Source organism: Lepidochelys kempii, chromosome 10 (assembly GCF_965140265.1).
Source record: "Lepidochelys kempii isolate rLepKem1 chromosome 10, rLepKem1.hap2, whole genome shotgun sequence".
Classification (NCBI taxonomy): domain Eukaryota; kingdom Metazoa; phylum Chordata; order Testudines; family Cheloniidae; genus Lepidochelys; species Lepidochelys kempii.
Window position 1 is genome coordinate 43,055,847 of NC_133265.1, and position 21,241 is coordinate 43,077,087.

Below are 21,241 nucleotides of genomic sequence, written 5' to 3' on the forward strand. Positions count from 1 at the left end.
TCCTTTGGCCTGAATTCTTCTGTGCTGGGTCTCTGCTGAAAGGTCTTTTTTGTGTGGTGGACCAAGCTAACGCCATTAAGCCATTTTCCAGTTATGATAAAAGAAAGAAGAGGTGTGGTCATTCAATAATGACTTCTTTGAAAGTCACATCTGATATGTAAATAATCCCCAGTAAACTATACTTGCTTTGCTAAATGTAAAAAAAAGAATGTGTAACAGTGAGGTTTGGCAGCAGTGCCTATAGTTTAAGGTGTCTAACACTTTCCATTATAAAACCCAGTTTTCAGTTGTTTATCACTGTGCCAAACTTTAATCATTCCAGCTAAAATGTTCCACATCACATGTCCGTCTCAGGCTGAACTTTTGCCTGTGCAACCTTTTTTTCTCCCCCTTGTGTGTATGCATTATGATACAGTCTTTAATTGCATGATTACATACGTCCCATCCCACCCCCACCGGCAATCTGCCCCATTCAGTGCACAAGATAGACTGGGCTCAGGCAAATGAATCACGACTGTGCAGTGAATAAAGCTGTTTACAGGACCCCTGCCTCACCGGTTGCAGAAATTGGAAGGCATACACTGAATGATGCAGGAAACTGCAGGAAGAGAAAGGGTGGTTTCTTTTAAGACAGTCCAGTGCTACCCTAGAGAACTGGATACTATCCCTGACTCTGCCACAGAATTTTTATGTGCTGCTGGGCAAGAGAGCTCTCCTGTGAACATATAAAGTGCTATAAAAATACTAAGTTCTCTGAAAAATCACACCGTAGGTATCTTAAGTTGAGCACCCAAATTCAAGGACACTTGACAATTTTGCCATTCATCTCTCTGTACCACAGAACCCCCTTGTAAACTGAAGATAACACCATTCTACCTAACAGGGGTGTTGTGAAGATAAATTCTTTAATGTTTGTAATGCTCTCAGACACCTCACTGATGAGCGCCATAGAAAAGCCCATGAGGAAAGTAATAATTCTATAATCAACACAGGATTTGGATAGTATAAGATAAATAAGGCTTAGGCCACACACTGAATGATGAGGATAAAATATTGAATAATTACCCATTCAGGGAGCACCTTTGTGTCTGTGCACTGATTGAGGTTGTGGACATGGCCAAAAAACTGAATATGAGCACGTCATTGAAGACTGTAGCATAACACATATGTACAAGGGTGGTGAACTACGGTTGCAGTGCAATCTTAATTCTGGCACTTCCTAACTTCTGAGTTTGCAACGTTAATGTTCTCTCAACATAGGGTTTTTTGTTTAGCTTTGTATGTAATTAAAGTTGTGAATGTTTGAAAATGCAGGCTTGAGAATGCAGACTGGGAAATATTGTTTACTTTTAAATGGTGCACATAAAGGTAGATGTAAAGCTGGTAGGGTTTGTAAACTACACAAGGGAATTTTCTTGGGATTAAGGATTTTTCAAGGACATTGAAAACCTGGGAGACTAAGGCTCCTTCTTTGTACCCCCTCACTTTTCTCATTCCTATAACAAAAAACAAATAAAACAAAACAACTTAGGAAATTGCATAAAATAAATAAATAAAACCTTTTATGAATTCAGCAATGGCAAAGTTGCACACTTAAACAATTAAAAGCCAGGAAATCATCCTTAACTCTGCCACCTGCTGCTTATATATTACCATATACTCTTTGATTATATGATAAGATGTTATCTGAGATTCAATGTTTATCTAAAGTTGTAAAAGTAGGAAGCCTCAATCATTATCTAAGTATACCTCTTAACAGACCTGCGATGTAGATACGGATCTTCATTTTTACAAGTTGGGAAACTGAAACAGAATGGCTAAGTGAGTTGCCAACAGCTGCAGAGTCAGGATTACAACTCTGAACTTCCTGATTTCCAATCCTGTGCTGAAATCACAAGGCAACACCAACCTCAGCAGAAAAAAAAAATGATGCTGCATTATTTGAGAAACAGTACTTGATCATGTAATTACAGATTTTAATGTACTCGCACAAGAGTGCACAGGTATATTGGCACAATGAACCTTCACTTTGACATTCCCTGACTTTTGAGTAGTTTATGTTACAACCATGACTTTTTCTGCATTTAAATCTATGATAAAACCTACAGATTTACTGTAGTCAGGAAAATGCAATGAAAATACTCTAGATAAGAAATATTCTACCAGGAAAAAAACCACCGAATTTAAATCTCTATTCCACATGGTAACATTTACATCAGATGTAGAATCAAAGTGCACAATTTCAATAAGGTTAAAAGAATATTTCATATATATTATACCAGAAGCATTTACCCATATTTTAAATTATTTCCCCCTCCAGGATTATGAGGTCCGGATCGGCCAAAATCTTATTTCAGTTTGTAACTCACAAAAAGTTGGATAATAATTTGGATGATGATAATAGTGAGCTCTTATAGAGCACTTTTCATCACCAGATATCAAAGTGCCTTTCAAAAGGTCAGTATCATCATCCCCATTTTACTGATTGGGAAACTGAAGCAATGAGCAGTAATGTGACTTGTCCAAAATTACTCAGCTGGCCAGTGGCAGAACCAGGAATAGAACACAGGGCTCCTAAGTTTCCCTATTCCCTAGCCCAAGATACTGTGTTTTGCAGTCACATTTCTTTCTGATATTTCTTCTAATAAGTTCTTTTCTATTTAGCACACTTTACAAGCATTAATTAATTTAATTCAGGGTGGTCATTTTTATCTGGATTTTTCAGGCAGAGTTTCACTCTCAGAACTTCAAAGGCAGCTTTGAATTTGATTCAAAGAATGGATTTATATTGATTTGAAAGTATTAGGAGTTCAAAAATGACAAGCTCTGCAATGCACAAAGTCAGCTTATCAGGGTACTAAACCATTAGTGATATTCAGTGGGTTGGTGGGTCTTACGCTTACTGGTGGATTTGCTCACCTTGGAGCTTCACGGTGGCCCTCAGTTTGGCCGTTTTTGTGAACCCACAGTCCAGGTCAACTCCTTCTGTGTCTGATCAGGAGTTGGGAGGTTTGGGGGGAACCCGAGCTTGCCCTCTACTTCGGTTTCCAGCCCAGAGCCCTGTGGAATACAGTTGTCTAGAGTGCCTCCTGGAATGGCTTTGCGACAGCTACAACTCCCTGGGCTACTTCCCCATGGCCTCCTCCCAACACCTTCTTTATCCTCACCATAGGACCTTCCTCCTGGCGTCTGATAATGCTTGTACTCCTCAGTCCTCCAGCTGTCCGCGTTCTCACTCTCAGCCCCTAGCGCCTCTTGCTCCCAGCTCCTCACATGCGCACCACAAACTAAAGTGAGCTCCTTTTTTAAACTCAGGTGCCCTGATTAGCCTGCCTTAATTGATTCTAGCAGTTTCTTGATTGGCTGCAGGGTGTTCTAATCAGCCTGTCTGTCTTAATTGTCTCCAGAAGGTTCCTGACTGTTCTGGAACATTCCCTGTTACCTTACCCAGGGAAAAGGGACCTACTTAACCTGGGGCTAATATATCTGCCTTCTATCACTCTCCTGTAGCCATCTGGCCTGACCCTGTCACATATCCCCCACCCTCTGCTCAACACGACGGGGTTGGGCAATTTGGGACTGTCATAAATATAAAGGGAAGGGTAATCACCTTTAAAATCCCTCCTGGCCAGGGGAAAAATCCTCTCACCTGTAAAGGGTTAAGAAGCTAAAGGTAACCTCGCTGGCACCTGACCAAAATGACCAATGACGAGACAAGATACTTTCAAAAGCTGGGAGGAGGGAGAGAAACAAAGGGTCTGTGTCTGTCTGTATGCTGCTTTTGCCGGGGATAGAACAGGAATGGAGCATTAGAACTTTAGTAAGTAATCTAGCTAGGTATCTGTTAGATTATGATTTCTTTAAATGGCTGAGAAAAGAACTGTGCTAAATAGAATGACTATTCCTGTCTGTGTGTCCTTTTTGTAACTTAAGGTTTTGCCTAGAGGGATTCTCTATGTTTTGAATCTAATTATCCTGTAAGGTATCTATCATCCTGATTTTACAGAGCTGATTTCTTTACTTCTATTAAAAGTCTTCTTGTAAGAAAACTGAATGCTTTTTCATTGTTCTCAGATCCAAGGGTTTGGGTCTGTGGTCACCTATGCAAATTGGTGAGGATTTTTACCAAACCTTCCCCAGGAAGTGGGGTGCAAGGGTTGGGAGGATTTTGGGGGGAAAGACGTGTCCAAACTATGTTTCCCAGTAAACCCAGAGTTTACTGTTTAGAGTTTGGTGGTGGCAGTGGAGATCCAGAGACAAAGGATAAAATTAATTTGTACCTTGGGGAAGTTTTAACCTAAGCTGGTGAAAGTAAGCTTAGGAGGTTTTCATGCAGGTCCCCACATCTGTACCCTAGAGTTCAGAGTGGGGGAGGAACCTTGACAGGGACATTAGCCAGTGTACTCGTGACAAGGCATCTGCATTGCTATGGTGGCTTCCAGCCCGGTGTTGTATGGTGAATTGGAAAGGTTGTAGGGACAGGAACCATCTGGTCACCCTTGCATTCTTCTCTTTATTTTGCTGCATCCACTGGAGGGGTGCATGGTCGGCCACAAGGGTAAACAGCCATCCCAGAAGGTAATAAAATAGTGTTTCCATGGCCCATTTCATAGCTAGGCACTCTCTTTCAACCACGGCATACTTCTGCTCTCTCGGGAGGAGTTTCCTGCTGAGGTAGAGGATTGGGTGTTCTTCATCTCTGACCATCTGCGATAGGACAGCTCCCAATCCTACTTCAGATGCATCTGTTTGTAAAATGAATTCTTTGTTGAAGTCTGGGGCTATAAGCAAGGGGTTACTGAAGAGGGCTGTCCGTAGATCCATGAATGCTTTCTCTACAGCATCTGTCCACTTCACCATGTCTGGACCCCAGGCTTTTGTCAGGTCTGTTAGGTGACTCGCTCTGGTAGCAAAATGGGGAATAAATCTTCAGTAGTACCCCACCACACCCAGGAATGCCCAGACTTGCTTTTTCCGATTTGGCCGGGGCCAATTTTGGATAGCCTCTAGTTTGTTTAGTTGGGGCTTGACCATGCCCCTTCCCACAATGTAGCCAAGGTATTTAGCCTCGGCTAGCCCTATAGCACCCTTGGCTGGGTTGGCTGTGAGGCCAGCCCGTCGTAGCGTGTCCAGAATCGCTTCCACCTTTCCTAAGTGGGTTTCCCAGTAGGGGCTGTGAATAATCACATCATCCAGGTATGCAGCTGCATAACTGGTATGGGGCCATAGGAGCTTGTCCATAAGATGCTGAAAGGTGGCAGGTGCCCCATGCAGTCCAAAAGGAAAACCAGAATATTGAAACAGACCCTCTAGTGTAGAGAATGCCATCGTTTCTTTCACATCCTTGGCAAGAGGAATCTGCCAGTATCCCTTTGTTAAATCAAGGGTGGTCAAAAAATCGGGCATTTCCCAGGCAGGCAACTAACTCATCGATTCAGGGTATGGGGTATGCATCGAATTTGGATATCTCATTCAGCCGGCGAAAGTCATTACAAAACCTAGTGGTGCCATCGGGTTTGGGCACCAACACAATCGGGCTTGACCCCTGACTTTGGGACTCTTCGATGACTCCCAGCTCCAACATCCTTTTTACCTCTGCCTTGATCTCCTCCTTTTTTGCCTTAAAGTTACCTTTGCCCCAGGGTCTGTGATAATGTGGTGATATGCTTCGGTGGTCCAACCTGGTTGGTTGAAAACACGTCCTGTATCGGTTGATCATCTCAGTTACCTCCTTCTTCTGGTTTGGTGTCAGATCAGTGGATATCCTGATCTGCTCCTGCATGTTATTTCCCTGGATCGGGGTCTCTTGGGCCACTACACATACCTCTCGTTGGTGCCAAGGCTTTAAGAGGTTAATGTGATAAATTTGTTCTTGTTTCCGGCGTCCTGGCTGCCGCAACTTGTAGGTTACTTCCCCCACAGGTTCAACCACCTCATAGGGCCCCTGTCATTGCGCCAAAAGCTTGCTTTCTGCTGTGGGTACCAACACCATTACCCGATCCCTGGTTGGAACTGTCAGACTTTTGCCTGGCAATTGTAATGGGTTTGCTGGACCTCCTGTGCCTTTTCCAAATGTTCCCATACAATAGGGGTGACCCGGGCTATCCATTCTTGCATCTGCAACACATTGTCAATTATATTTCTCCCCTCATTGGGTTCCTCTTCCCAGATTTCTTTTGCGATATCTAGTATGCCACAGGGGTGACGTCCATATAATAATTCAAAGGGGGAAAACCCAGTTGAGGCCTGCGATACCTCCCAGACTGCAAACATAAGGTAGGTTAGTAGGGTGTCCCAATCCTTCCCGTCCAGACTTACCACTTTCCTTATCATTGCCTTGAGGGTTCGGTTAAACCTTTCTACCAGCCCATCGGTCTGCGGATGATAGACTGAAGTTCTTAAGGGTACGTATATGGAGCAGCGTATACAGGTCCTTCATTAGCTTCGACATAAGTGGGGTACCTTGGTCTGTTAATATCTCCTTTGGTAGCCCCACTCAGGCAAAGATCCCCACCAACTCTTTAGCTTTCGTTTTGGAGGCCGTGTTCCGCAGGGGGATGGCTTCTGGGTAGTGAGTAGCATAATCCAGAATGATAAGTATATATTGGTGGCCCTGGGTTGTCTTCTCCAGGGGTCCCACTAGGTCCATGACTATTCGCTCAAAGGGGACCTCTATGATGGGAAGGGGTACTAAAGGTGCCCTCAAGTGGGGACGGGGACTGTGTGGCTGACACTCCGGGCAGGACGCACAGTACCTCCGCACTTCTTCATCTACTCCGGGCCAGAAGAATCGTCGTAGGACTGGTGCCAAGGTCTTCTCTACCCCCAAATGCCCCCAAAAAGATAACTATGGGCCAGACTTAATACAGCATTCTGGTGTTTTTGAGGTACTAGGATCTGCTGTACCTTCTGCCCCTGTACTGGTGCAACCCGGTATAAGAGATTCTTCTTCATTATGAAGTAGAGTCCTGGTCCCTGGGTTTTCCCTTCCATGGGGACTCCATCTATTTCGGTCACCTCTTTCCTAATATTGTCGTACCTTGGGTCTTCAGCCTGGTCCCGTCCAAAATTTCGTCTCCCGGGGCTAATCTGCCCAAGATCTGGGGGCCAGTCTCCATTGCCTCTGGTTCAGAGGCGTTAGGGTGTGGGTCAGACTCGGGTGCTTCTCCCTTCTGGGTGCCCTCCTTTTCAGCAGCTCGGGTCCGCCTAACTACGAGAGCGACCCTCTGGCTTTGGGCCAGTGTTCGGGTTCCCAAGGCCTTAACTGCCCTTCTTTCCCTTTTCGTCTTTCTACCCTGTCTGGCAGTGGAGAACAAATCTGGGGATATTTCAGAGAAGATCGGGGGTTGACAGTCTACTGTGGATGCCTCACTAACTTCAGGGCTTCCCCCTTTCTCCAATTCCCCTACCGGGAGTAAGTCTCCAAACCCTGGGAAGTCCCTCCCTATGAGCACTGGGTATGGGAGTTTAGGGACTACCCCTACTGCTACCTCAGTAGTGTTCCCCTGAATCTCGATTTTTACTGGGATGGTGGGGTAATAACCAACTGTCCCATGGACACATGTTATCCCCGTACATTTAGCCCACAGCAGCTGACCAAGCTTCACGAGCTTCCCCGAGACAAGCGTGATAGCACTCCCCAAATCAACCAGTGCCGTGGTCTCTATCCCATTTAGCTTCACTGGTCTGGTGTACATATGTGGGGTTAGTGAGACCCCCACAAGGTGGATTAGGGAGCATGGGTCTGCCCAGTTCCCCAGGTTACACTGCATAGGGACACTGTGCAGCTATGTGTCCCCACTCCCCGCAGGCATAACATCTGTATGGAGCCCTAGGCATTCCCCCATCTCTTGGTTTGGGCACTCTAACATCACAATCCTCTTCCCCCTCAGTGCTCCGACTCTTTGTGGCTTCTGGTGGGCCTTCAGCCCCTCTCTTTTTCCACCTGGGCTCTCCTTGCAGCCCAGTCACCTGAGCTCTAGGGCTTGGTGCTGCTAGTTTAACCTGGGGTGCTTCTTCCTTAACTGGTTGGGTCTGCCGCAGCCTCTTCAGGCAAATCATAGTAGGCTTCTGGGCCTCCCCACACAGGAATGGAGCAAGGATGCCAGACCACTGTTCTCGGGGCCAAGCCTCCCACAGGGCTGTCCTCTCAAAGACCAGGAGATATGCCTCTTCATCATCCTCCCACGTCATTTTCTGCAGCCAATTGCTGGCCCGCATGAGCTGCGTCCCACCATGGCTGCGGTTCAGCTCTGTAAGGGCCTTTACCTGGTTTACCAGTTCCCGCAACATAGCCCGGTCTAAAGCAGCCTGGTCCATCAGCAGGCAATTAGTCTCTTGCTGCAGCCGCCCTGCCTCCTGTTGGGCGGCTGCCTGGACACGGGTAGCCTCCTGCTGGGCAGCTGTGGCTTGCATCAGTGCCCACACTACGTCCTCCACTGTGGTGAAAAAAAAAAAAAAAACCTCTCCCTTTCCCCCCACCCAACACCCTCCTTTTTCCGCTGTGCTGTGCACACCAGATCCCACTTCTGACACCAGTTGTGACAAAGTTCCTCCTCTACCTTGGTGGGTCTTGCGCTTATTGGCAGATTTGCTCGCCTTGGAGATTCACGGCAGCCCTCAGATTGGCCGTTTTCGTGACCCACGGTACAGCTCAACTCCTCCTGTGTCTGATCAGGAGTTGGGAGGTTTGGGGGAAACCCGGGCTTGCCCTCTACTTCGGTTTCCAGCCCAGGGCCCTGTGGAATGCAGCTGTCTAGAGTGCCTCCTGGAATGGCTTTGCAACAGCTACAACTCCCTGGGCTACTTCCCCATGGCCTCCTCCCAACACCTTCTTTATCCTCACCATAGGACCTTCCTCCTGGTGTCTGATAATGCTTGTACTCCTCAGTCCTCCAACAGTCCGCGTTCTCACTCTCAGTTCCTAGCGCCTCTTGCTCCCGGTTCCTTACACGCGCACCACAAATTGAAGTGAGCTCCTTTTTTAAACTCAGGTGCCCTGATTAGCCTGCCTTAATTGATTCTAGCAGTTTCTTGATTGGCTGCAGGGTGTTCTAATCAACCTGTCTGTCTTAATTGTCTCCAGAAGGTTCCTGACTGTTCTGGAACATTCCCTGTTACCTTACCCAGGGAAAAGGGACCTACTTAACCTGGGGCTAATATATCTGCCTTCTATCACTCTCCTGTAGCCATCTGGCCTGACCCTGTCACACTCCCCTTCAAAGACCAGCTCTATGCCTGTCCAAAAAATAATAGACTATCAATACTGCTGTGTGTTAAATGCTGACACAGACAATTTAGCTGGACAAAAACAACAAATTGCTTGAGAAGATTTCAACATCAGAGTCTAAAAAGCAAACTATATTCTGACATGTTAGCATTAGCTATGAAAACTTTATAGAGGTCATCCAGGTGTGAATCATATCTCTCCATGCTGAAGAAGTAACAGTTTTAAGCTATACATAAGGACAGTTAAAGTACCAGTTAGTGTACAAGTAGATTAAAACTACAGTTTTAAGACCTTTTTACATTACATGCTTCCCATATTCCCATTAAATTTATCCACAACAGCTAGTTCCTACTATACGGTGTTATTACTTACACATAGGACACTGGATCCTAGTATTTTATCTCTGATAAACCTGTTTTATCAATTGTTTTAAACATAGTGCAATAACTTGCTTTGTCTCAGTGATGGAGAATACATTAAGGCAGAATGAAATTCAGTTCAAGCACTAGTGGCTCAATGAGGTGTTTTGACCAGCTGCCATGTAAGCTGTACAGAACAGAAGCAAAATTTATCTAATGATAATGATTTACAGGACCTGAAATATCCAGACACACCCTTTATTCTAAAGAAACAAACCAATATCCAAGGCCTATAAATAAAATTAGGCCCCAATTCACAGCAAAGCCATTCAGCAAAGTTTAGCTTATGCTTAGTGTTTTGCTGAATTGGGGACTTAGTGAATGTCCAGGTCCCTAGGTGTGATGTTTGGAAAAATCTTAATGTTAGTTAAGGATGCTAAGTAACAATCCAGGAGTTACCAATTTCCCTGAATCGAAAGGGTTAATACAGTTATTTCTCTGTATATTTTTGCGTGTTGGATTTTTTTTTACTGGGTTGGAGTCCTTGTGAAAAAAGGATGTTGAGAGAGCTCTAAACTGTGATTCCCTGCTGTGATGAGCATGGTATAAATGCCTAGCTAGATAGATTTTATTGCATCGTATCAGATTGAAACTCCCCTACATTGCTATGCCCATTAAATCTGCCTCCACCCTGCAATACCATATGCTACTCCGTTAGCAGCAATTGTATAGGACTTAGTTCTAGATTATAATACTTACATTATATAGCATCCTTAATCTACAACATCAAAGTGCTTTGCTAGCATTAGTGAAACCCTACCTCATTTTTGTGTGGTAACTAAATATTATACCTATTCTGTAGATGGGAAAATAAGAGGTGAAGTGATTTGCCCAAGGTCACAGGAAATCAGAAGCAGAATTAGGAACAGAACCAAATCCCCCGCTCTAACCACTAGAAAACACTTCCATAAACTATCGGAAAGGCTAGAAATTGGGGGAACACTTCAGCTTTTATATCCACTGCTTCCTTGAAATTTATAATAGAAGATGGTCACTTAGAAAATGATCTACAGGAATCCATTTTGAGTAAGCACAGCTCAAGGAGGGTATCTATGCAACAACCTGCTTCTTCATAATCCAACAGAAGTGTATGCTCAATATTCACTGTAACGTAACTGGACGTATACTGTATCTACTGCATTCAAAAACACATTCATTCAGGTTCCCGTTTAAAGCTTTTCTATCCTGCTGTAAAATGCCATTGATATGTATGAGCCAAAGCCTGGATCAAACATTGTTGTATGACTCAAAATGTATTTAAAGTTAGTCCACAAACCTATCAGCCGTGACTAGACTAACAGGAGAGGCCAAACTTCATTTTCTAAATAACCTTTTCCATGACAAAAGGAAATAAATTGGAGTTATGTTCCGTAAGATCAACAATACACACTGGGAAAAGTGCCTTCTCCCATATAATATTATCAGTTACTGTAAAATGATTTGATTGGACTGCTTGAGGAAAGGAAATTGGAAAGATGGGAGCCAGTCAATTTCAATTCAAAACCAGTAAAGCATTTCAGAAAATATCTGATTAACTTAAAATGCAGCAGGGAGATTAAAATCCTGTCTCAGCAGGCTGATATTAACTCCATCCTGATTTGAGGAGCAGAGCTCCCTTTATTCTATTACCATTTGCTTGGGAAAAATAAATAACACAGAGAGTTATTGATCTTGATGTGGCAACAAAGGGAATTGATTTTCAGAGCAACTCTCCCCATGGAGGATAAAAGACAAAATAATGAATAGTTTTAACTACTAACACGTCAGTTCCTGAATAATGGTTGCCACAGAACACGGCTCTGAGTTGTTCACTTCCCACCAGTCTCTTTAGGGTTAGATTTAGAGATTTCTAACCTGATTCCAGCATCAGCTCCCAACCCCAAAACCTGCCCCAGACCATTTATTTATACACTCACAGAATGATCTCATCATTTCCTTTTTAGATTGAACTATCTGTAAAAGAGACACCCTTTAATCTCAACCTTCAAGTCTTCTGCTGTCGAAGAGCCATGTGACAGGTTAGCCCTGACAGGCAGATAATTCAAACCACAATTCTTTCAGCCCAGGGTAAATCTTTTGTAAAAGGAACGTAAAAGCAGGTTGGAAGATGTTGGTTCCAAGTTTCTTACTGCTCCTGTCTTGTAGCACAAGTTTGCAAAGACAGGAGCAAACTTTAAACTTTGCATCAAAATGAGGAAGCCATCGCAAAAACACCAGGGGGAAGTCTCTGGATTCTAAAGATCTGTAGTAACAGTATTCAATGGAGCCTTATCTAGGACAGTAGTTTTCAAACTGCGGGTCGCCACCCAGTACTGGGTCATGGAACATAAGGTACTGGGTCACCACAGCTCTGGCCAGCACCGCCGACTGGGCTGTATGACAGGTGCGGGCCAGATGGCTACAGGAGAAAGATAGAAGGCAGATATATTAGCCCCAGGTTAAATAGGTCCCTTTTCCCTGGATAAGGTAACAGGAAAGGTTCCAGAACAATCAGGAATTTTCTGGAAACAATTAAGGCTAGAATCAATTAAGGTAGGCTAATCAGGGCACCTGGGTTTAAAAAGGAGCTCACTTCAGTTTGTGGTGTGTGTGAGGAGCTGGGAGCAAGAGGTGCAAGAAGCTGAGAGTGAGAAGGCATACTGCTGGAGAACTGAGGAGTACAAGCATTATCAGACATCAGGAGGAAGGTCCTATGGTGATGACAAAGAAGGTGTTGGGAGGAGGCCATGGGGAAGTAGCCCAGGGAGTTGTAGCTGTCGCACAGCCATTCCAGGAGGCACTCTAGACAGCTGCATTCCACAGGGCCCTGGGTTGAACCCAGAGTAGAGGGCGGGCCTGGGTTCCCCCCAAACCTCCCAACTCCTGATCAGACACAGGAGGAGTTGAGCTGGACCGTGGGTTCATGAAATCAGCCAAACTGAGGGCTGCTGTGAATCTCTGAGGCGAGCAAATCCGCCAATAAGCGCAAGACCCACCAAGCTAGAGGAGGAACTTTGTCATGGTTGTTAGAAGTTCCATTGGCGGTGCTGCCTGGCTAAGGCAGGCTAGTCCCTGCCTGTTCCGACACTGCACTGAGCCCCGGAAGCAGCCAGCAACAGGTCCGGCTACGGGGGGAGGGGGCGGCCTGCGGGGCTCCATGCAATGCCCACGCCCAGAACACTGGCTCCACACTCCCATTGGCCGGTTCCCAGGGGGCGATGCCGGCAGGAGCCAGAAGTGCTGTTGGCCGCTTCCAGGGCGCAGCACAGCCCGCAGTGGCAAGACAGGCAGGAAGCCTACCTTAGCACCGCTGCTGAGCGGGAGCCGCCCAAGGTAAGCCAATCCCCTCCCCCAGCCCTGAGCCACGCCCCAAACCCGGAGTCCCTTCCTGAACCCCAAAACCCTCATAGCCAGCCCCACTCCAGAATCTGTACCCCCATTCCAGAGCCCTGACCCCCTCCTGAACCCCAAACCTCTGCCCCAGCCCTAAGCCCTCCCCAAACCCAGATCCCCGTCCTACACGCCAAACCCCTCATCCCTGGCCCAGCCCACCCCAGAGCCTGCACCCCCACCCCAGAACCCTGACCCCCTCCAACACCCCAACACTCTGCCCCACCCTGAGCCCTTCCCACACCCCAAACCCCTCATCCCCAGCTCCGTTGCGTCACGGGCATCAACAATTTTCTTCAACTGGGTCGCCAGAAAAAAAGTTTGAAAACCACTGATTTAGGACCAGGTCACTTGCACACTGTATGTAGAAATAGCTAATTTATAACCAGCTTTTAAATTGTTTCACAAATATGATCCACAGTCTGGAAAAGAAGTTTAATAGCAGTCTTCTACCCAGCACAAACAAAAGCAATCTTATGATGTCAATTCAGCATAATAAATAATAATAATACTTAGCTCTTTTGCTGAACTTTTCACAAGTAGATCTCAAAGGGGAGATCCCCATTTTACAGATGGAGAAACTGAGGCACAGAAGGGTAAGGACTCTCCAAAGGTGCCATAGCAGGACAGTGGCAGAAATAGGAATAGAACCCAGGTTTCCTGAGTCAAAGTCCAGTGCTCTGCCCATCAAGCAACACTGCTTTTATTAGGCATTGATAGTCAGACTGCATATATTGGTATGTAAAAGAAGACATTATTTCAGTTCTTCCTTTCTGTATCTTTAGTCCCAAATGGATGCAGCCAGCAACCATTATTGTGCAGGCAGAGGAGAGGGAACTGTGCTCTGAAACCCTTTCCCTGCCTCTGCTCTTCTGGAGAAGTGGATTTGCTCAGCCAAGTTCCGCTCAGATACTAGGAGTGCCTCATTAAAAAAGTGCAATGTTTCTGATAGTGCCGTTCCCTGAAACTTTCCAAGAACTGTACCATACCTGAGGAGCAGCAGCCTTAAGTGGAAGAAAAAAAAAAAAAAAGACTGGGAGGGACAGATGTCTACAAATTGGAGAAGGTTCAGAGGAGAGCAACAAAAATTATTAAAGGTCTAGCAAACATGACAAAAAAGGAAAGATTGAAAAAATCGGGTGTGTTTAGTCTGGAGAAGAGAAGAGCAAGTATGTAAAAGGTTATTATAAAGAGGAGGGCGATAAATTGTTCTCCTTACCACTGAGGACAGGACAAGAAGCAATGGGCTTAAATTTCAGCAAGGGAGATTTAGGCTAGACATTAAGAAAAGCTTCCTGATTATAAATGTAGTTAAGCACTAGAATATATTACCTAAGGAGGTTGTGGAATCTCTGTCACTTAAGGTTTTTAAGAACAGATTATACAGACACTAATACTTAGGGCTGGTCTACACTAAAGATGTAAGGCAACGTAACTTAGATCGACTTACAGTTGTGTCTACACTGCACTATGTCGACGGGAGAAGCTCTCCCAACTACTTACCTTCCGCCTCTGGGGGAGGTGGAGTACAGATGTTGACGGGAGAGTGCTCTGCCATCGACTTAGGGTATCTTCACCAGACCCGCTAAATCGACACCACTGCATCAATCACAGCAGTGCAGATTTAGCCATAAGTATAGACAAGCCCTCAGTCCTGCCTCAGTGCAGGACTAGATGACTTGAATGAGAATACCTACTACAGTAGGGCTATCTTAGGGCAACAGAGTAGAAAGTAAGGTCACTCCTCATTCTTGCAAAATACTTGCCCCATAACACAAAATAATTCACATTCACTGAGGTGACATAGCCAGGCTCAGCTACAACCACGTAATAAATCCAGTTATGTGATTACCATATCTGGCCAACCCAGAGAAAACTTCCCGATGGGCACTGTACAACTGTTAATGCCCTGAGGCCCTAAACCAAAATCAGGGCCACAGTGTATCAAGTGCTGAACAAACAGCTGACATTCCAAGGCCCTGATCCCGCAAGCTGCTGTGTGCAGGTGGATACCAGAGCCCTACTGAAGTCAGTGAGGCTCCATGTGGGTACAGAAGTTCACTCAGTCAGAGCAGCTTGCGGGGCTGGATCTGTGATTAACAAATTAACTGGTCTCCATCAATTTGTAACTCTGCTTGTACTGATGTTGATTTGATTGGGAAAGTGCCACAAGGTAATGTCACCTTTTCAGGCTTGTGTATCTTGACAGCAGTGCTCCTTTAAAACAAGTACAAACACCTCTTTATAGAGCAAACCTTATGCACATTTCTCTAGCCCCTGAATTTAAATCATCATCTCTTCAGCTGAATTAGAATAGGTTTCTTGGTTAATGCAGGAGCCTCATCAAGAGACTCTAGTAAAGTACTAGAATGAATCACTGAAAAGTAATATTGCTGTGCTTCCCCTCACGTAACTCCTCTCCATAAAAGTACACACCATATACCACTCTCCCTTCCCATCCTTACCCGCCCTCACAATCACTCTCTCTCTCTCTCTCTCACACACACACACACACACACAGAGAGAGAGAGAGAGAGAGAGCACACACTGTTATGTTAATTCCCATTACAAATCTTGCTCTTGCCCTCATTTTCCAGAGATTAACAAACAAGCTGATCAAATAGGCTTCTGCTCACCGCACTAAAAGCAATGCAGGCAAACAGTATCTGGCAAACATGGAGCCTTCCAAAGCTTTCCACTCAAACATTACCTGAGCCACACCATGTATTGCAGTGAGGATGCCCACCTTCAGCGCAAGGGACACTGCCATGATGAAAAAAAGAGGCACAGGCCTGATTCTCCTCTCCCAGCAGCATACATTCTGCATAACTGCTGAAGTCAGAGTTACCCTGGTGTGGAAAGGAGAATCAGGCCTATAAACGAGAGGAGAATGTTCCTGTTTTTCTTTAGTTGTCACTTAGCCAAGCTACATGTATGTTGATCTCGAATCTTTCCTCCCAATTCCATTGATCCAGCCCTCTAATCAGAGATAAGCAACAAAAGTAAATTCCCCCTCATTTCTCAAGATCTTCCTGACAATGAGGTGCCCAGAACTGAATACAATGTTTCAGGCAGGGTGGATAAAAATCAATGATTTACAAAAAAAATTGGATTTTTTAATTTAAATGAGATTTTTCTGATAAAATGGTTTTTGAGGGAAAAACCTATCTAAAGATAGTTTTAATTAAGATACATTATAGCTCAAAGATATCTCATCCTGGAATAGGGATTATAAATTCTAATTCTATAGTATGAGACAATATATTCTTGTAATGTCTAAGAAAAGTTTTGTAAATGAGTTCCAATAGTTCATGGATTAGGGACCCAATCTTATGGGGTTCCAGCCACTTCTGTATAGATTATTTAGGTTAATCTTTCTGTCTATCCAATGGGACTCAGTGATCAGTCTAGAAGATACCATCAGAGATACTTAGTTTTGCAGTTCTCAAACTGTGGATTTATGTCTCCAGAGGTAACATGCTTGTTAACAGCAAAAATGTTTTAAATAAATATAGAGAGGTGAGAAATAACAGACCTCAACCCTATTGTCCCTCTGCAAATTTGTGTACACAGAGTCAATCCCTTACCTCTCTCTAAAAGTGCAAAGTTTCAGAAAGTTCAATGAATAGAAGATTGTTGGGGGCAGAATAGAGCTGGACAAGGAGAAGTAGTCTGGAGATAAATGTGAGAAGGAGGGACAGACAGTAGAAACAAAAGTGAAACTGTTTGAGCAGCATATTCCAGAAATCTTGAGATCTTTCTGCATGTAACCTTCATTGATTTGAGATCTACCATACCATTCTCTCACTAGAAGGGAAAACCTATAATGGCAGCAGGCCGTAAGAGAGACCCAGTTTGGGAATATTTTTAATGAAGTTCCTCTACCTGTGGGTAAGACAGGCATGCGTGCAAAATGCAAACAGTGCAACAAAGAAATGCAAGGCCTGGTTGACTGAATGAAACAACATCATGGGAAGTGTTCCTTCTCAGGAGGAAGCTGCATTGAAGATGATGAAAGGAACATGTCTGAACATGCAAGATCTTCAGGTTGGTACATTTTTTATTTCATACTTCTTTCTTAAGGACTGCCTGTCTTCCTTCTGGACTATTCTTGAATTCTCACGTTTGAGCAAAAAATATAGTTGTTACTCTATGGTACTGTCATTTTAGATGTAGTTGTGGTAAAAAACAAATAGCTGAAACAGGCAGATCTTCCTTTTACGATTTCACCTTTAAAGTCGTACTGAGTGTTAGTGAGTGCAATGAGTAATACTAAATGAGCAGTATTGTAATAATAATTAAATAATTAAATAACCGCACTGACTTATTTTGTTTAGGAGAATCCACCCTCAGCATACAGGATTCTGAAGACTATCTACCTTCAAGATCACCATCATTTTCTATAGTTTCAGAGTTATCTGCCAATGATAGTGTTTCAGTCACATCATGTATGTCACATAGCCACAGTATATCATCACCTGTAGCAAAAAGAAGAAAAATTTCCATCATCCAGAAATAACCATAGATACATTTGTGATAAGAACCAGCAGATTACAAAAAGAGGTAATTGATGAAAAAATTGCCCAGCTTGTTTATGCAACAAACTCTCCTTTCCGTATGATTGAGAACCCACACTTCATTAGCATGGTTCAGTCATTAAGACCAGGATACAGTCCACCCAACAGAGCAGATGTCGCAGGCAAATTGCTGGATAAAGTGTCTGAAAGAGAAATTGAGCAGTGTGCAAAAGGTCTAGAGCAGTGGTTCCCAAACTAGGGGCGCCGCCTGTTCAAGGAAAGCCCCGGTGGGCTGGGCTGGTTTGTTTACCTGCCGCGTCCACAGGTTTGGCCGATCGCGGCTCCCACTGGCCAATGGGGGCTGCGGGAAGGGCAGCCAGCACGTCCCTCGGCCCGCACCGCTTCCCACAGCCCCAATTGGCCAAGAACGGCTAACTGCGGCCAGTGGGAGCTGTGATCGGCCGAACCTGCGGACGCAGCAGGTAAACAAACTGGCCCAGCCCGCCAGGGGCTTTCCCTGAACAAGCAGAGCCCCTAGTTTGGGAACCACTGGTCTAGAGGGTGAAATTATTAACCTGAGTCTTGACTGGGTGGAGCAATGTCCACAATGATCCTGTTGTTTGTGCTCGTGTGACAACAGAAGAAGGGAATGTCTTCCTTACAGAAACAATTGATACATCAGGAAATGCACACACAGCAGAATACTTACAAGAAGTAACAGTAAAAGTTATAACAAACTGTGGGGAAAAAAAATCAAATGTCTAGTATGCAGCTTGGTCACAGAATGCTGCAAATGTATCCAAGATGAGAAGAAATTATTTAGAAGGGAGCGAAGAGAGTCCCAAGATAACAACATACGGCTGCAGTGCTCATTTGATGCACCTCCTAGCCAAAGACTTCAGTGTTCCAGAAATAAAGGCTAATGTTGTTGAAATTGCAAAATACTTCCGTAACAACCACTTTGCAGCAGCTGCTCTGAAAAAAGTGGGAGGAACCAAGCTAACTCCCCCACAAGATGTGTGACGGAACTCAGTAGTGGAGTGTTTTGAGCACTATATCGAGAACTGGTCTAAGCTGATGACAGTTTGTGAACAAAATCATGAAAAAATAGATGGCACTGTCACAGCCAAAGTTCTCAACATTGGGCTTAAGAGAAATGTTGAACACATGCTGAGCACCCTGAAGCCTATTTCTGTAGCCGTGAACAAAATGCAGGGAAACAGCTGTTTTATTGCTGATGCTGTTGAAATTTGGAAGGAACTGGGTGAGATCTTAAAAAGAGAAATATGCGATGATAGAGTTAAATTACAAGCATTAAAAAAATGAATGGGACAAGCACTATCTCCAGCTCATTTTCTTGCAAATATTCTCAATACTCGGTACCGGGGTCAAACTTTAACTGCTGAAGAAGAGGAGTTAGCTATGACATGGACATCCAGCAATCATCCCTCCATAATGCCAACTATCATAAACTTCAGCGCTAAGGGTAAACCATTCAAGAAATATATGTCTACTGATGATGTTTTAAAGAAAGTCACAACAGTCAACTGGAGGAAGTCACTTAAGCACTCAGATTCAGAGACTGTTGAAGTGATAATCTCACTTTTAACAGCAGGAGCTGCTTCTTCTGCTGTAGAAAGAATATTTTCTTCCTTTGGACTAATTCATTCCAAATTGAGAAATCATTTGGGACCTGAAAAAGCAGGAAAGCTTGTTCTTCTTTTCCAGATTATGAACAAACAGGAAAATGAAGGTGAAGACGACTGAGTTAGCTGCAGAAGCCAATATTTTAAGTTTCTCACGTTGACCTGGCTGACATAGTCGATTTAATTTTTTTTTTAATATTTCATTTAACTATTTTAGTTTAAAACAAGTTTAACAAAAACAAACCTGATTTTAAAAAACTTGAATGTTTAACTAAATTCAAAAATTCATATGCTTGTTTTGTTAAATTATTATAAGTTTGCTGTTGAAGAAAAAATCCAGAATACATAACGTTGTTTTAGTTAAATAAAACAATTTAAATATCAGTCTGGTGATGTTTTCCTCCTAAAACAGCATGGCAAGAAAATCCTCTAAATATTAATGATTAACCTGTTGAATTGGAGATAGTTCATTTCTCAATAACTTCATAAATATCTGCTTCAATTACCTTTGGTAAATGAAATAACCAAACAATCATTCATTTTCTGATATAGCTGTAATACTAATCTGAAAAGTTTTCAAAATAAATCACTTTAAAAATGTATAGTGTGTATCTTCTAAAAATGAAACGTACATCTATCTCTGAGTTGTGAACAATATGTATTAAGGTTATAACAACCAACAAGAATGCACTTTCATGTAGAAATCCATGATTAAATCAAGTCTTCCTGACTAGTGATTTAAATCAAATCCACCCCGGTTTCAGGTGTGTTCTGACCAGAACCACATCGACTATCCACCTACCTGCTGCCCAAACAATTTATTGTAAAGTCCTATCTGAGTATTTGGCTACTGTCACCCCTACATTTCTTTCACTATCACTGCTCCAAGTGCTTCCCTCATTTGAATTTTCACTAAGTTTTCAGAAAATCCCTTAATTATTAAAAAGCTCATTTCCAATTCCACTTTAAGTTCATATAGCAGACTGAATGATGTTGGGTCTTCTGGGACTGAGAGGTAGGCTCTCAGTTGACACAGAGTAGTCTCTTACCCTCAGCAGTTCTCCCTGCAACTCCCAGGTGTTTGCCGCTGCCTCTCCCCATGACTGCAGCTTCCAGCTTGCCAGCTCCAGTAGCCACTGTGCAGGGAGGGGGCCCAGTGGCACCATGTGACCAAGCGTGGCCAGCAAATCCTGGCAAAAATCTGGGGGGCAATGTGACCCCGCATGTCGCCTCTGGCTTCTGCCCAGCAGGGATGTGGGGGTCTCAGGGCTTCAACCACATGGGACATGCCTGCCAGGGCTCAGGGATTCAGCAGAAGCAGGGCTGAAGTCCTGAGATCCCCCTCCCTGCAGGGCAGAAACCCTAACCCCACCACCCTGCCACAAGGCTGAAGACCCAAGCAACTGGCAGGCGAACCCCAGCTCTTGAACTACGGAGGGTCAGTAAGTTTGGCCAACACTGCCATACACACAAGTGATTAAAGACCAGATGGTGCAATAAATGAGTATACTTGCTTTTCACCTCTGCAAACAAATGGTTCATATACAGATTGGTTGTGTGCTTCTCAGACAGGTTCACACATTACGGAGCAATCTTTTTACGTTGTCCTACCTAAGTAATACTATTGTAAGTACATCCTTAAACAAACCTTTTCTTGGGCGGGGTTTCTGAGGTTCTGTAGCTATTGGGAATGGTGAAGCCTGAAATGATAGAAAAGGACAGTGTTAAAATGGCAAGGCTTCTTCAAGGAATTGCCCCCAAAAGGACATCTGGCAAATGTCAAAGCAAAAATAGCGGCATCTCTGCTAAACAGAATCTACTATACCAGCCAGATGCTAGTCATTTCTGTTGGAAGCTCAATCCAGATTTTTGCTATTTGTGTAGATTGAGAAAAATCTCTGATTTTAATAAGTACAAGCGTGTTTACTGCTGGCTAACATCAATATAGTTAGTGAACCTACATTTATTAGGGTTTGGGAAGTGAGAATTACATGGGCATATTTTGCTTATTGAAAATACAACCATATAAAAAGCTCCTTAAAATCAAAGAGGGAATGGCAG

The 21,241-nt window shown here is 44.0% G+C and overlaps 1 protein-coding gene across 7 annotated transcripts in view; it reads right to left on the minus strand.

Moving 5' to 3' along the window:
• Positions 1–21,241, minus strand: part of BBS4 (Bardet-Biedl syndrome 4) — a 127,991-nt gene that overhangs the window by 97,660 nt on the left and 9,090 nt on the right. For 6 of the 7 annotated variants that reach the window (XM_073363109.1, XM_073363111.1, XM_073363113.1 and 3 more), the window contains exon 2: positions 20,829–20,880. In XM_073363109.1, the coding sequence (XP_073219210.1) occupies positions 20,829–20,880 (52 nt within the window). Of the gene's footprint in view, positions 1–1,749; positions 1,886–20,828; positions 20,881–21,241 lie in introns of all 7 variants that reach the window. The other variant, XM_073363110.1, reaches the window with a different exon arrangement.